This window comes from Cygnus atratus, chromosome 19 (genome assembly GCF_013377495.2).
Source record: "Cygnus atratus isolate AKBS03 ecotype Queensland, Australia chromosome 19, CAtr_DNAZoo_HiC_assembly, whole genome shotgun sequence".
NCBI classification, from domain to species: domain Eukaryota; kingdom Metazoa; phylum Chordata; class Aves; order Anseriformes; family Anatidae; genus Cygnus; species Cygnus atratus.
The window spans coordinates 1,763,146-1,776,234 of NC_066380.1; the positions used below are offsets into that span (position 1 = coordinate 1,763,146).

The 13,089-nt window shown below is 34.8% G+C and overlaps 1 protein-coding gene across 6 annotated transcripts in view; it reads left to right on the forward strand.

The window, feature by feature from the left end:
- Nucleotides 1–13,089, forward strand: part of DENND1A (DENN domain containing 1A) — a 201,384-nt gene that overhangs the window by 149,025 nt on the left and 39,270 nt on the right. For 5 of the 6 annotated variants that reach the window (XM_035555442.2, XM_035555440.2, XM_035555441.2 and 2 more), the window contains 6 exons: nt 322–423; nt 979–1,066; nt 1,626–1,666; nt 3,428–3,499; nt 4,579–4,635; nt 10,722–10,853. In XM_035555442.2, coding sequence (XP_035411335.1) covers nt 322–423; nt 979–1,066; nt 1,626–1,666; nt 3,428–3,499; nt 4,579–4,635; nt 10,722–10,853 — 492 coding nt within the window. Of the gene's footprint in view, nt 1–321; nt 424–978; nt 1,067–1,625; nt 1,667–3,427; nt 3,500–4,578; nt 4,636–10,721; nt 10,854–11,579; nt 11,932–13,089 lie in introns of those variants that run through there. The other variant, XM_035555445.2, reaches the window with a different exon arrangement.

A 13,089-nucleotide genomic window follows, 5' to 3' on the forward strand; every position in this document is an offset into this window, starting at 1 on the left:
GAATACACAAAATTTGGGTGACCGTGTGTCATATTTTGGGAACCTTAATTAAAGTTACCTTTTGGGATGATGAAAGGTTCACCGGTATTAGCAAAACGTGCAGAAATCAAATGTGTTTTATATTGATAACACGATTTGCCACAGTTTTCAACCTGTTTCTCAGTAACATGATTTAAATCTGAAAATAAACTGCAGTTCACTGAACTTTTTATAAGTTTTATTTATCTATGTATTTTGGAAGGGAAGTAAATAAAATCAACAGTGGATTCAAATCTGTTCAGACAAATCTTTTTTCAGTGTTTAATCCTCCGAACTCTGCAGGGTGAACCCATCACTTTTTGTGAAGAAACGTTCGTGTCCCATCGTTCTGCTGTCATGAGGCAGTTTCTTCAGAATGCCATTCAGCTTCAGCTCTTCAAGCAGGTACTGTCTTAATTGTGCTAATGTAGAAGCAGATTCTTTTACAGTACAACTTTTTTTGTTGTTGTTGCTTTTGTTTTTACATGTTGTTCCTATATGCCTTGATCTGTCAGCCACGTAACGAGGAAAATTCATGTAGTCAGCAGCATCTTAATTCCTGCCTGCTGGCTTTTCTCATGTTCGGGTGGTAAGGCTTTATGTATTTTAAGAGATGTATTCTTCCCCCTCCAAATATCTCTGTGCTCAATTTTGATATTAGCATAGCTGGACCCAATGTATCTGCTATAAACTTTGTACAGAAAGCATTTTACTGTTAAATGTGGTATTACTGCTACAAAAAATCTGAAAAACGTACATAGACAAACATTATATTTCTTTAATGAAGCAGCATACCTTTTTGAATTGGTAAACATTTTGCCAAATTTTGTTGTATTTTCATTCTATGTGGGATTTCTTCCTGATAAGAACATTGTGCCTACCGTTGAAAATGCAGAATAATAAAATCTTTCTGAAATATAAGGGATATGTTTAAGCTCTCTTTTAATACTGATGTTGTAGTTCATTGATGGCCGCCTGGATCTTCTTAACTCTGGAGAGGGCTTCAGTGACGTTTTTGAAGAAGAGATTAATACTGGAGAATATGCAGGTAATTTCAGAGCCTGTCCTTGGTTTACTGTTTCTGGGCTATTGTGACGTAATGGGTCGTTATGGTTGTTCACCTATATAACAATCAACAATGATCCCTTTGTAGGCTGAAGTATTAATTTTTTCTTTCCTCTTTAAGGAACTTTGTCTGAGTAATGTATTGTAGTTTAAATTCAGTTCATTTGGCTTTACAAAACCTCATCTCTACCACTTGCTGAAGTACAACTGAGAGAGTTCCTGCAGTGCAGGATACTGAAAAAACCTTGGCTTTATCCTGGATCGCCTCAAATTTCTTTTACCGAACTTTAAAATCTCAGCATTCTCAAATGTCTGAAAGACAACTCAGATAAAAATAGAAATTCCTCTCAGCAAGCAAAAGAAAAACTGTAGATATCAATTTTTGGTTTTGTTGTTTAAATTAAAATAAAATGATGTTGTTCTGATCTGTAGTATTCATGTTGCTAGAATCACTAAGTGCTAGCACTCTGAATTTCTATCTTGTTTCCAGTTTGGTAGCATTATAGTCTGTTTTGTACTTTTTTTCTTGTGATTCTGTCTAGGTAGTGACAAATTGTACCACCAGTGGCTCTCTACAGTAAGGGTAAGAACACAATATTCTTCTAACAGATGCTCTAACTCTTACTGGACTGTTGAACAGTTCTATATGGCTGTTAACCTCCATCCCCATGAACAAGACTAACGTGTTTCCTGCAGCGTTTAGCTGTGACCAACTTGAGTTTAGCTGCGAGAAGCTAATGCACTCTTCAGGTGAAATAAAGAACAGAAGAAAAAATACACTAAAAAAAAATCACTATAGGAATTCTCACATTTTTTAACATCACTATATACATGCCTTTAAGACAGAATTAAGTTGTCCTTTGAGAAAATAATGTGTTTTTTCTTTTCTTTCTAACAGTAAAGAAAAGGGACCATTAATAAACCAAAAACCAGTTTGTAAAGCTAAATGGTGTAAAGTGCTGAATGGAGGCAACACTATTTGGATGTTTTTTTGTATCCCTTCAGTTTAGTGCTCTAGTCCTATAAATTAAAATGTAAATACTTTTAGAGGATAATATGTTATTGTAGATAATAATTTACACCTGATTTTAAAAGTCTCTTTTAAATCGATGTGATGTATCAAAAAGTGAGATATTTCTCATTTAAGGGTATGAGTCAGTAGGAAAGGTTGATTTGTTTTGTGACAGACTTGTTTTTTTTGCAGCATTTCATTTGCCTTTTGTCCTTGTTATGAAAGGAAATGAAAGGAATTATTTTCCTTATACAAGAAGCTGGGTTCACTATTATCTTGATAATTTTGAATTAACCATACATTATAATTGGAATGTGAAAAATCCCATCATATAGTTAGATGGGTAAATATACATACATTATAGATATTAAATGCATAGGATGACAAGTAATTTTAAAATGATTGGAATGGTGACAGTTGATATAAAAATCTGTGTAATTACATTTGGCATTTCGTAACTTTTGTTAAAGATTAACTGTTCTTTGACATAAGTAGTAAATCTTGAAACTTTTTTTTTCTGCATCTGATGTCTGGAAATTCAATTTTGCACTGAAATAAGAAAACAAAGTTTTCTAAGATTTCATTCGTTCAATTTTACCCATCTCCATTATATATCAAATAAGGTACTACACGGCAACATTCAATGGTGTGTGGAAGATGTATAAAACACCAACTAGACTAACAGATTATTCTGTATGACATATTGCTGCCTTATGACTTATATCATGTTCACCACATGCAATTCAGCTTTTCTAGAATTCTTTATGACTGTAGTCAGATTTATTTTTCCCTCAGTTTATCCGTTTATCAACTATTTAGATCTTAGAAAGGCAGCGTGCTTTTCACAATAGTGCTATGGGATTGTTAAAAGGAAAATTTTAAAAAGATCTTATTTTTTTCAGACTGAATGTACAGGGTTTCCTGAAACTGAATTTTCTGCCTCAGATATTAATTTGGTGGCTACTTTTTTCTTAAACATGTTTAGGATTTTAATGCTATATATAGGACACTCTTGAGGGTGAGTAGAACAGTCATAGGATACTGTTTTATGAGATGACCTGTAGGACAAGGGCTCTTGTTATTAGGAGAAACTGACATTTTTTAATTTGAAGACTTCTGTATTAAACAGAATCAGAGTTCCTCTGGAAAAACAGAAAGAAAGATTAAACATGTTAATTGTGTTCTTTTTCTTCTAATTTACAATTTTAATACTTATCTGTGCTGATAAACATGGTTATCACTTTGCTAAAGTTAAGAATGGTGTTAAGAATGGACTGCTGTTTGATTTAAGAAGCTTTAATAAAATTTATTCCATTGTTACTATAATTATAGAAAGGAAGTGGAGCCATTTTAAATACAGTAAAGACCAAGGCGAACCCTGCCATGAAGACTGTCTATAAGTTTGTAAGTATCAAGTACTGGCTTACTGCTGTGATAAGAGTCTAATTATGATTCTGTTTTAACCTTCCAAATGAAACTCAAGTCTTAAACTCATTTTTATTGGACTCACAAAATTACTTAAAATATTCATTCATTTCAATTTCAATTTTAAATGGAAAAGTCATTTTGAAATTTAAGCATAATTGAAATGCAAAAGAGAATGAGAACTTGTGATTTCTTTTGTAAGTATAGATGAAACATTCTATTTGTTAAATAGAAGTATTTCTGGAAAATGGTGCCTATATGCTCTACTAAGCAGCTCTACCATCTCATCATTACTCAGTTGGAAATCATTGTTACCTCAGGTTTCTCTGCTTGCAGCTTCATTGAAGTAAGGGAATCCTCTCATTTTCCAAATTGTTCCATCTTTTCTAAATGTCAATTAATTTTCCCTAGAGATTTCTTATACCTGCTTATTTAGGCTCTGACTTACAGAGTTGCTCTTTAAATGAAAATGTTTTCAGTTCTGTTAACAAACAGCTAGTATGTTTCTGTATTGTCACGTGTGGCTGTCAGCTTCACTGTGCAAGATGAAACAGCATAGAAACAAGTGAGGATTTCTATAAGATCAATTTTAGGAAAGAATTCTACAAAAAGCATTGAAACAGCTATTCAAATTTTTTTTTCCTGTCATTTTCAACTGAGAGAGATGAGTAGGATGAGATTGACTCTACTACATGGAACAGATATCCAGAATACTGCAAGGAGGAATTTTGCAGGCTTACTATTACTATTGATCGTTAACTCGTAACAAAGATAAACACTTAGAGCGGAAGACAGAGGGTGTGGAATGTGAAGAAAAGAAAGATGGCTCTGGCATCAAAATGGAGAAATGAAAATTTCTGTGAAATTGAATGTGTGCTTATTTTTTATTATTATTATTTTAGCTTTCTATTTGTTTCAGTATGTTTTGAGTATCCTGTTTAAATTTTTTCCTTGCCATTTTTAGTAACTGGAGAAGGTGAATCTCAATGCACTGAAATCAAGCGTTGTCACTGCTGGAAATAGAAGGGGATTTTAACTTAAATTAATTTTTCATGCAGGCAAAAGATCATGCAAAAATGGGAATAAAAGAAGTGAAAAACCGCTTGAAGCAAAAGGTACTTGAAGTTCTTATTCAAAATGTATAAGCACCACGTATGAAATACTTAGCCACAAAAAGCATTATGTGATCAATAGGAAGCTGTTTGATACAGTGTTGTTAGCACGCTTCAAAATGCATTACCAGCTGTCCTGGATTTTTCACACTGTTATAAATATTCACAGACAAAAAAAAAAAAAAAACTGTCTTAAAATACATTAAGGCTCTGACTTAAACCTACAAAAGCCAGAAAATTGCGTGTTCTATTTGGAGTGGTCCCTCTCCTGCCCATTGTCTTGGGGCACTGTGGGGACTCTACGTGAACTGGGAGATCCTTCCTACTGTAATGGCAGTGAGCTTTTTTCCAAATGGCAAATTGTTGTTATTTCTACAATTATCTCTGAGGAAAAATATCATAGTCTCTCTCATTGGGCAAAAGATTTATACGTTTCATGAGTGTATACTGTAAAGTTTAGGCACAAAGGAATTAAATTAGAATTGGTGTTCATTTCAAATCTGATTTTTTTTTAGCAAAAAAATATTCAAATTATTTGTTGTTCTTTGAATCTGTTTTTGTTTGTAAACAGTGCAATGCCAAGAATGCTGAATTGTGTTAGAGGAGAGTTTTACCCAATACTTGTTGCTCCTTTTAATCCAGAAGCATGGTCATTTTGATGCTTACTTTATGGATGAATGGTTCATTCTGTTATAGGTTTATTTCAGATATTCTATTTATTTTGTGAAGCAGAGCTAGTAGTATGTTTTAGAAAAACAAGATAGCTAATCCATTAATATAAGTGAAGTTCTTATTTAGAATTTTTATTCAATTTGTTGCATAATAGTTGTGGTTTTTTAATCTATGCCATCTCAGTATTTTTTCACTAAATTTCTAAACCATCATCTTAAGATAGCACTGCAAATGGTTTTGTACAGCAATAGAAATCTGCCTACACATGTCCACAAAATATTAATATGAAGGGACTATTCTGTAGCCAGGTTATAAACTCATGAAGTTAACTGTATGTACAACGCAAATACTGTTCACACTAAGTACTCCAGCAAATTGCTAGAGATTTTTGAGACAGATAAGACTGCTTCAGATGCTTTTAGTTATATTACATTTTATCACGTTTACTACTTTGTATGTGACCATTTTGGGTATAACATGAAAATATTAATTAGAAACATGAAACAGTTTTCTTGTGCATGGAAATTTTTATGTTATTCCATGTTTCACGTCTGGACGTAACCTTCATGAATAATAAAATGTTTGCCCTTCTCATGTTCATTTCTAAAGCAGTTGGTGGTGTGTGAAATGACCGGATTGTTTTCCTGTATTCTAAACGCTAATATAATTGTATGCCATTCCGTGATATTTGTATAAAAGGCTGAGAAACATTCATTCATTGTTTTGTTCCATTATTTTTGTTTTCCTAGTCCTTCAAGAAGCAAACATTCTTTTTTAAAAACACATAACATTTACAAAAACATGGCCAAATTTCACCTGCCTTACTGTATGGCATTTCCATAAGATATTTAAACATGCTTGTTCAACATATGCTTTCACAACAGCTTAAAAGACTTCTGTGAGTAGTTGATGCATACTACTCTACCTCTCCTTTCTTCAGTAAGTCTGTTCTTTTCTGCCCTATTCTGTTCTCCATTTTAAGTGCAGTATAAGAAGATAACTCTAAAAAGAGGTATTGCTGTATTTAAGCTGATAAAAATAACAAAAATTGTTTTGGCCACCTTCATGTATTCTTTTTTAATCCAAATATTTGTGCTGCTCTGTTGATAGATCTGTTAGATGAAAATTGGTGAGGATTCACTAAGAATGTTGTATTTTTCATGTATTTACTTGCAGCGAGTGCAAGTGTTTTGTGTTTGAAATTCTGGTGGTGTTAAATACTAAATTTCTGCAAAGTTCGGGGTGCTAGTCTTTCATCTTCTATGGATAACCTAAGGTTGTTTTTAAACTGAACTTACTGTCCACTGCATTTAAAAATAATATTTCCCATTATTAATACAAAAAGTATGCTGGCCACTGGTAAGGAAGTCAAATATAAACATCCTTTTACAGTTTTCACTGCCAAATATGTGCAGCTTCTATACAAGATAGAATTTAAAAATGCAATAAAGCTAGAGGTCTGCTTCCTACAACTCTGCATAGCAATGATGACCTCTTAAATATAATCAAGAGCCCATTTTGCCCTTGGTCTGCTCCAGTCTTGGGTTTGAATTGCAAATGGGAAATGAAGGATTGACCTGTTGAGAGGTCGCTGTGGCGTGTGTAAGGTCCTTCTTTAATATGATAGTACAGATTGAATGGGGCTCTATTTCCATCCCTTGTTCATTTCTGGTACAGTATTTCAAAGCAACAGAAATAGTTTTCAGAAGATTCTTATGAGTGGTAGCAAATAATTGTTAATAGATACGGCATGGTAGCTGTATTTTGTATCTGCTACAGTACCTTTTTCTTCTTTTTCTTTCTTTCTGTCTTTCTCTCTTTCATTCCTTTTTTTTTTTTTTTTTTTTTTAATAAAGGCAGCTTTTTCTGTTTCACAAATGGACCATGGTGGTCAAGTCACTTGGTTACTGGCTTGTTTGAAGCTTAACTACATAGAATTAGGAAGAAGGAGGAATGCGAATAGTACCGTCCTCAACTTTCAGTAAGGAGAATGTAACTTACTGAAAGCTTATGGATAAGACAATTTATATAAATGGTAGGGCACTTGGCATTAATGTATTCAACATTATTTTACTTGCTAGAGCCCTGTGTGGCTCTAGTTAATGTCTGTTATCAATGGGCTGTTGTCAGTGCTTTATTATCAGTACAGCTAGAAACTTCTCATTTAGAGGTTTATAAAATAACACAAGGAATCTGTCTAAAGGTTCTGGCAAGAGTTTCTTGTGCTTCTAATAGACGGTATTTGTATTTCACTATATAAGGTTCCTAGAAAAATTAATAATGCATACTTAAGCTGATGAAAATCTTATTCAGCTTAAACTACATATGCATAAATATATCTTACTCATGCTCTCAAGTTCCTCCTTTAAAATAAATAGGTAGCAAAGACTATTCCTGGGCAGACATTTGTTACGGGAAGCACCATCTATATGTGGAGTTAGTTGTGGAGACAGATATCTGTCATTCTCTTTTTCCAGTAATTAATAAAATATTTTTTTTCCTCAAGCAAAAGGTCTTTTTGTTTTTAATAATACTCTTAGATTATCCTTTCTTTTCATTCAAATGACCCTGAGGCATTACTAGGTTTTTGTATTTCTGGAGAATTTTTTTGAGCAATGAACAACTTTATCACCTTCATTTTTTTTTTTGCCATCTATTTTGACAGGAATAGGACTCATGCTTTTTGTTGTCTTGAATAGTATGTATGACTTTGCGTAGTTTAGGAATGTCTTGCTGGCTTATACAAAATCCCATTTTGGGGACATGTCAGAACTGAGCAGTCAGACGTAGGACATACCTACATGGAATGATGCATTGCAGTACAAAGAACTGCTCACGAGCACCAGCCAAACAGGTACACTTACACAGCATGGCTTCAGGTGGAAGTCCTAACAGTGCTCTCCAAAGCAATGTAGAAACATGAGGCAGCTTTCTCACTGGAAATCCTCTCCATCAGGTGGCATGCACATGCCTACCCTGCTTTTCTGTTAGCACCAGAAATGGTGACTGCTTTTTTTTAAGGCCATCCTGCGCTGTGGCCCACTGTAGTGCTTCGGTTGCTCAGGTGCTCAAGCTGGAGAATTGCTCTTACAAGTAGACATTTGCAAGCCCTGATATTTTACTGAAACTGAAGTTCAGAATCAGTTTCTCCTGCTTTCCTGTTGTGGTTTTCTCTGTCTTGTACTTCCCACTGATTTCTGAATAACTGTATTCAAAGTCTGTTAGTGGACTGAAGGTATGTCACAGATGGCTGTGAAGGAGAGTTGTCTACTTTCCGGTTATAGAATTGCCAAACACTCTGACATTGAATCATTGCAAAGCTACGTGGAACCCTTATTTGGGATATTTAAAATCAGGTTTCTGGTTTCATTTGACTCAAAGTGAGCTTCTGTGAAGCACGTTTTGCTTTGATGACTGAAGCCGTGTTGTTCATTTGTCTGCCTCTTTGGAATTTTGAAAAAATGAAGAGGTATTGAATCAGTTAATTCTCATACTTTATAAAATAAAAAATAATAAAATTTTTGACTGAAATCTGCTGCAGTTTCCTTGAAAGACTATAACAAACCATGGAAATACGCTTTAGGAACAAGTTATCTTTTTTTATTCAATTATATCATCAGAGAAATACAGCAAATCTATAGCAATAAAAGCAGCAAGGATTTGCAGTGATCGTTAAACATCTTAGGGGATTTTGCTTAGTGGCTTGAGCTGTTTATATCTTTTGTCTCCTCCCTTTCCAACTATCCTTATGCCCATACTTTTGCATCTAAATTTTTCTGGAAATTTTGCCTGTTTTGGAAGGTGCTTTGCTTTCCGTTGATTCCCAGCTGTCTGTGGCCGCAGTTGGGGCTACAGCTCCAGCAGAAACTCCGTGGTGCTGGGAATGTTGCCTGCTCAGTACAAGTCAGGTGTCCTCGAATGTGCTAGACAAATTTTCGGTATGTGCAGAACAGGTCTGAAGCTTGGTGCACATGTAACATGGCTATGCATGTCTAGAAATACTTAAATGAAGTTTTTATTTCATTTTGTTACGTTTCAGAAGAGCCTCTGTTGCTGCCATAGTTTAAGCCAGATCCCTTGGTAGATTATTGCTGTTCTGGAGCCTATGTAGGAATTTGACAGAAACTTGTGTTTCTCATCATTGAGTTGTTAGGGGTCTCTGTTACTAATTCAGTGTACTTTGTAGTATTTTATAAAGACGAGGCGGCATTTTGCGGCTGGTGGAGGGAGAGGGGAAGAAAAAGTTTTTCTCTCTGGTTTGTCCTTAAGAAGTTGTTAATTTCCCCACGATCCTTATGCCCATATTGGTGAACCAGTGCTCTACCAGCTGGATCTAAAAAGGTCTCTTGGCTTCTCTGTGGAGCAGACAAAGCCCCTTAGAAAGTCCATCCAGCTTTTTGTTTCATTTGACCTAAACACATTAGGTCAGTCTGTGTCCAAAGGAACCATTTCTAATTGGCCATCAGCTTACATGTCTCATTATTGTACCTTAGCAAGACGGAAACTTGAGGGGGCATGTCAAAGGTCAGTGAATCAAAGCAATGTCTGTGTCAGCAGCCAACCTTAGGTCAGTCTTGCAGAGCTACAGTGTGTGCAGGTTTCTCTCTATATTTACCAAGCATTATTTCCTTGACATTGTTGCAAAGAGATTTAAGGTTTGGGGCCCACTGCGTTAGAGAATGTTTCTCAACTTTCAAACTCTTCTGCTTTTGTTTCCTTATGTCTGCATGCCTTTGTCTTTTTCAAAACCTATGTTAGACATACCATACATACACTTGCCAAGTCTTGTAACCTAGGTTGATGGGTCACTTTATTTCTGAAGATGAGGAGTAATGTCAAAAGCAAAGCAAAACAAAACAAAAAAAGCATCCTGCTAGGCAGCAGTTTGTTTTTATACAGTCTCCTGAAGGCATACTCAGTATACACAGACTCAAAGATGAAATACAAAGCTAACTAAGCTGTGAGTTTGATCTCTCCTTGCCGCTTCCACAAGTAATTGTTCTATTACAAATCATTCTGTGAAGTACATAAGTAGAATTACTGTTTTCATTTAGGTTTACAAAATAACAGAATAGCACTGTTCCTAGGTTTCTGTTAACTTTGTTCTTAGAATGGGAATGTTTGGTTCTCTGTATATATTTCCTGGCTTTTTCATGTTTAACTCGGACATTTTATTGAATATATCTGTTTGCATGCAGCATTGGTATTTGGTGGAGAGAATGGTTGTGTACAAAACCTTTGACTGACAAAGTACAAAAAAATGTTTTATTCTATTGATTTTTCCTTTTCTGTTCTTTGTTTTTATTTCCTAATGTCAAAATGGTTAGTCAGCGTTATCCTCTAGCATCCCCATTGTGCACCTTACCTTTAATCGAGAAGGTTCTGAGCCATGCTATTCACCTTTTGCTACCATACAGGACGTTGCTGAGAATGGGTGTTCTGCAGCACCAGAGCAGTCTCTACCAAGGACAGCACCTTCTCCATTGGTTGAAAAGAAGGACCCTAAATTAAGAGAAGAGAGAAGACCAATCACAGTACATTTTGGTCAGGTATGTGTTGGGGTTAGGTTTCTTTAAATTGTGTGGCTCAGGAAAGAGCAGAAATAGTTCAGAAAAAAATCAAAATAACAAATATGCCATTCGTTTCTTTATTTTATGCAACTGAATGATATTGTTACAGGTTTATGACTGTTGTATCTGTATAAATGGGATTCTAAAACCTGATTTTCTGGGGCTTGCTGATTCATTTTGTTCAAATGATGATTTTGAGGAAAATAAATTCCAAGTTAATTTTTGGTGGGGAAAAAGTCATAATTATTATAGCAATTTTAGAAGCTATTTTACAGGGTTTTTTTTAGCATGCAAATACTATAGCCCTCAAGATTGAGGATGTATCATTTGAAATGTTCTCTGTTATCTAGCCAGGTCATTAGTGTCAATATGGAACATCCAACTTTTAAAGGATTTTACCATTCTTTGATAATTAAATGTAATAAACTAAAATGAAAAAATCAATAGCTTATTTGTGTACTCTGTATTTCGGTATTGACAACCGAGTTGTGCACGTTAGTTACTCTTAAAATGTTTCTTTCAATATGTTTGCAAAAGAGTGTGTTTAGTTGTGTTTTTAAGAGCTAATTATTTTGAAAATGCTTTTCCATGATAATCACAGTAAATTCAACATACAGTGTTTACTATTAGGTTGCCAGTGTTGCCTTACTCAAGAATAATATAATTTCTTTGCATTCCTTTCTTTCTCTTTGTCTATTTTTATAGTATTATGATTGGAAAACAGAAGTTAATATTTGATTTCTTCTAAGGAAACACAGTGTGACTATAAAACAATTGTATAATGAATGGGAATTATAAAATATGAAGCAAGCCAGATTTTCAGATAAGTATTTATTAATAGAAACAAGTCAGTATAACTGCACTGACTGCTTAGGTATTAAGTAGAAGTGCATATAATCATTGCTCAGGGCAATGTTGTCTGTATCGTTTCAGAATTTGATTCATTTCTTTCAGAACTTTTTTGAGTGTGCTAAATGTAAGTTCTTGGAGGCTTTTTTTTTTTTAACAGATTCTCTTCCAATTAAATATTTGCAGTAGCAATTTATTTTTCACTTACTTTCTGTGCCAATACAGTTGAAAGGAATTGGGGCTACTGGAGAAACATAGCCATCTAGTTCTGGCAGGAAAACATGACATTTCATTTAGAACAGTCAAAAATCCAGATAATATTATGATCTATGTTCAGGTTTTGCCTTTAGATTTTTATGAAGGATGGTTCAAACATTTTGGTAGATTTCTGAAATATATAATCAAGTGGAAACTGTGAATTTAAATTCAAGAGTTTTTTTTAATGGTCACTTTCTCTGTGTCAGAAGAAACGCGCACTGGCTACGGTGAAAGACTCGCTTGCTAAATGCTTATTGCTGTCATTATGTTACAAATGTCAGTTTCCAAAAAATCTTCCAACTTAGCAGTGTAGGGCTATCTCACTTAGACCCTTTATCCTTTCTTGAGTTCTTTTTTCCTGATAGCCCAGTGCCAAACTGAAAATTAAATCATGCTTTCATTCAAAAGGAAAATATGTTCAGGTTTATGAAATATAAATTAAGACTATTGGGAGGGGAAAAAACAGCATTTACTGTTTAAATGTGAGATGGTTTCTAACTAGTGATTAAAGAGAGAGATTTTAGTGTCACTTTTAACTCTGTCTGAATACAGTAGGTGGGAACAATTAAAAAGCCACAAGAACTCTGAAATAAGGGCTGTTTGTGCATTCACAGTTCTTATAAACTGAAGAGGATGAAAGAGGCTTTTTTCTCATTGTCACTTGCTTTCCGTGTCTGCTAGTATTATGCTGGTGTATATGGCAAAGGCAGACTTTTTTAAAATGCATGCATGCGGATTAGGGTCAAGCCCTATGTATCAGTAATGCAGTAAGCCTCGTCCATACCACTGCAGTGAGAGAGCCTACCAACAGCAGCGAGATGCTTTAATTGAGACATGCTGTCAAAGTGACAAACACATTTGCATACAGTCTATTTATTTTCGTTGGAAAGGTCTGCAGTCTGCTGTTGGTTGAACATTCTTAATCAGCTCGCTGTAAGTGAGCCGGCAGCTAGCTGTCCTATGCTAGGTGCTTCTCTTCATTACATGACAGATTAGCTAAAGGGGGATGGGCTGGCAAGCCAGCAGCAACCTTTAATTTTAACTCATTATCTCTCAACATATAGTGAGTTAGTTTCTAGCTTTTCCAAATACAGTTGTGTATGCGCAG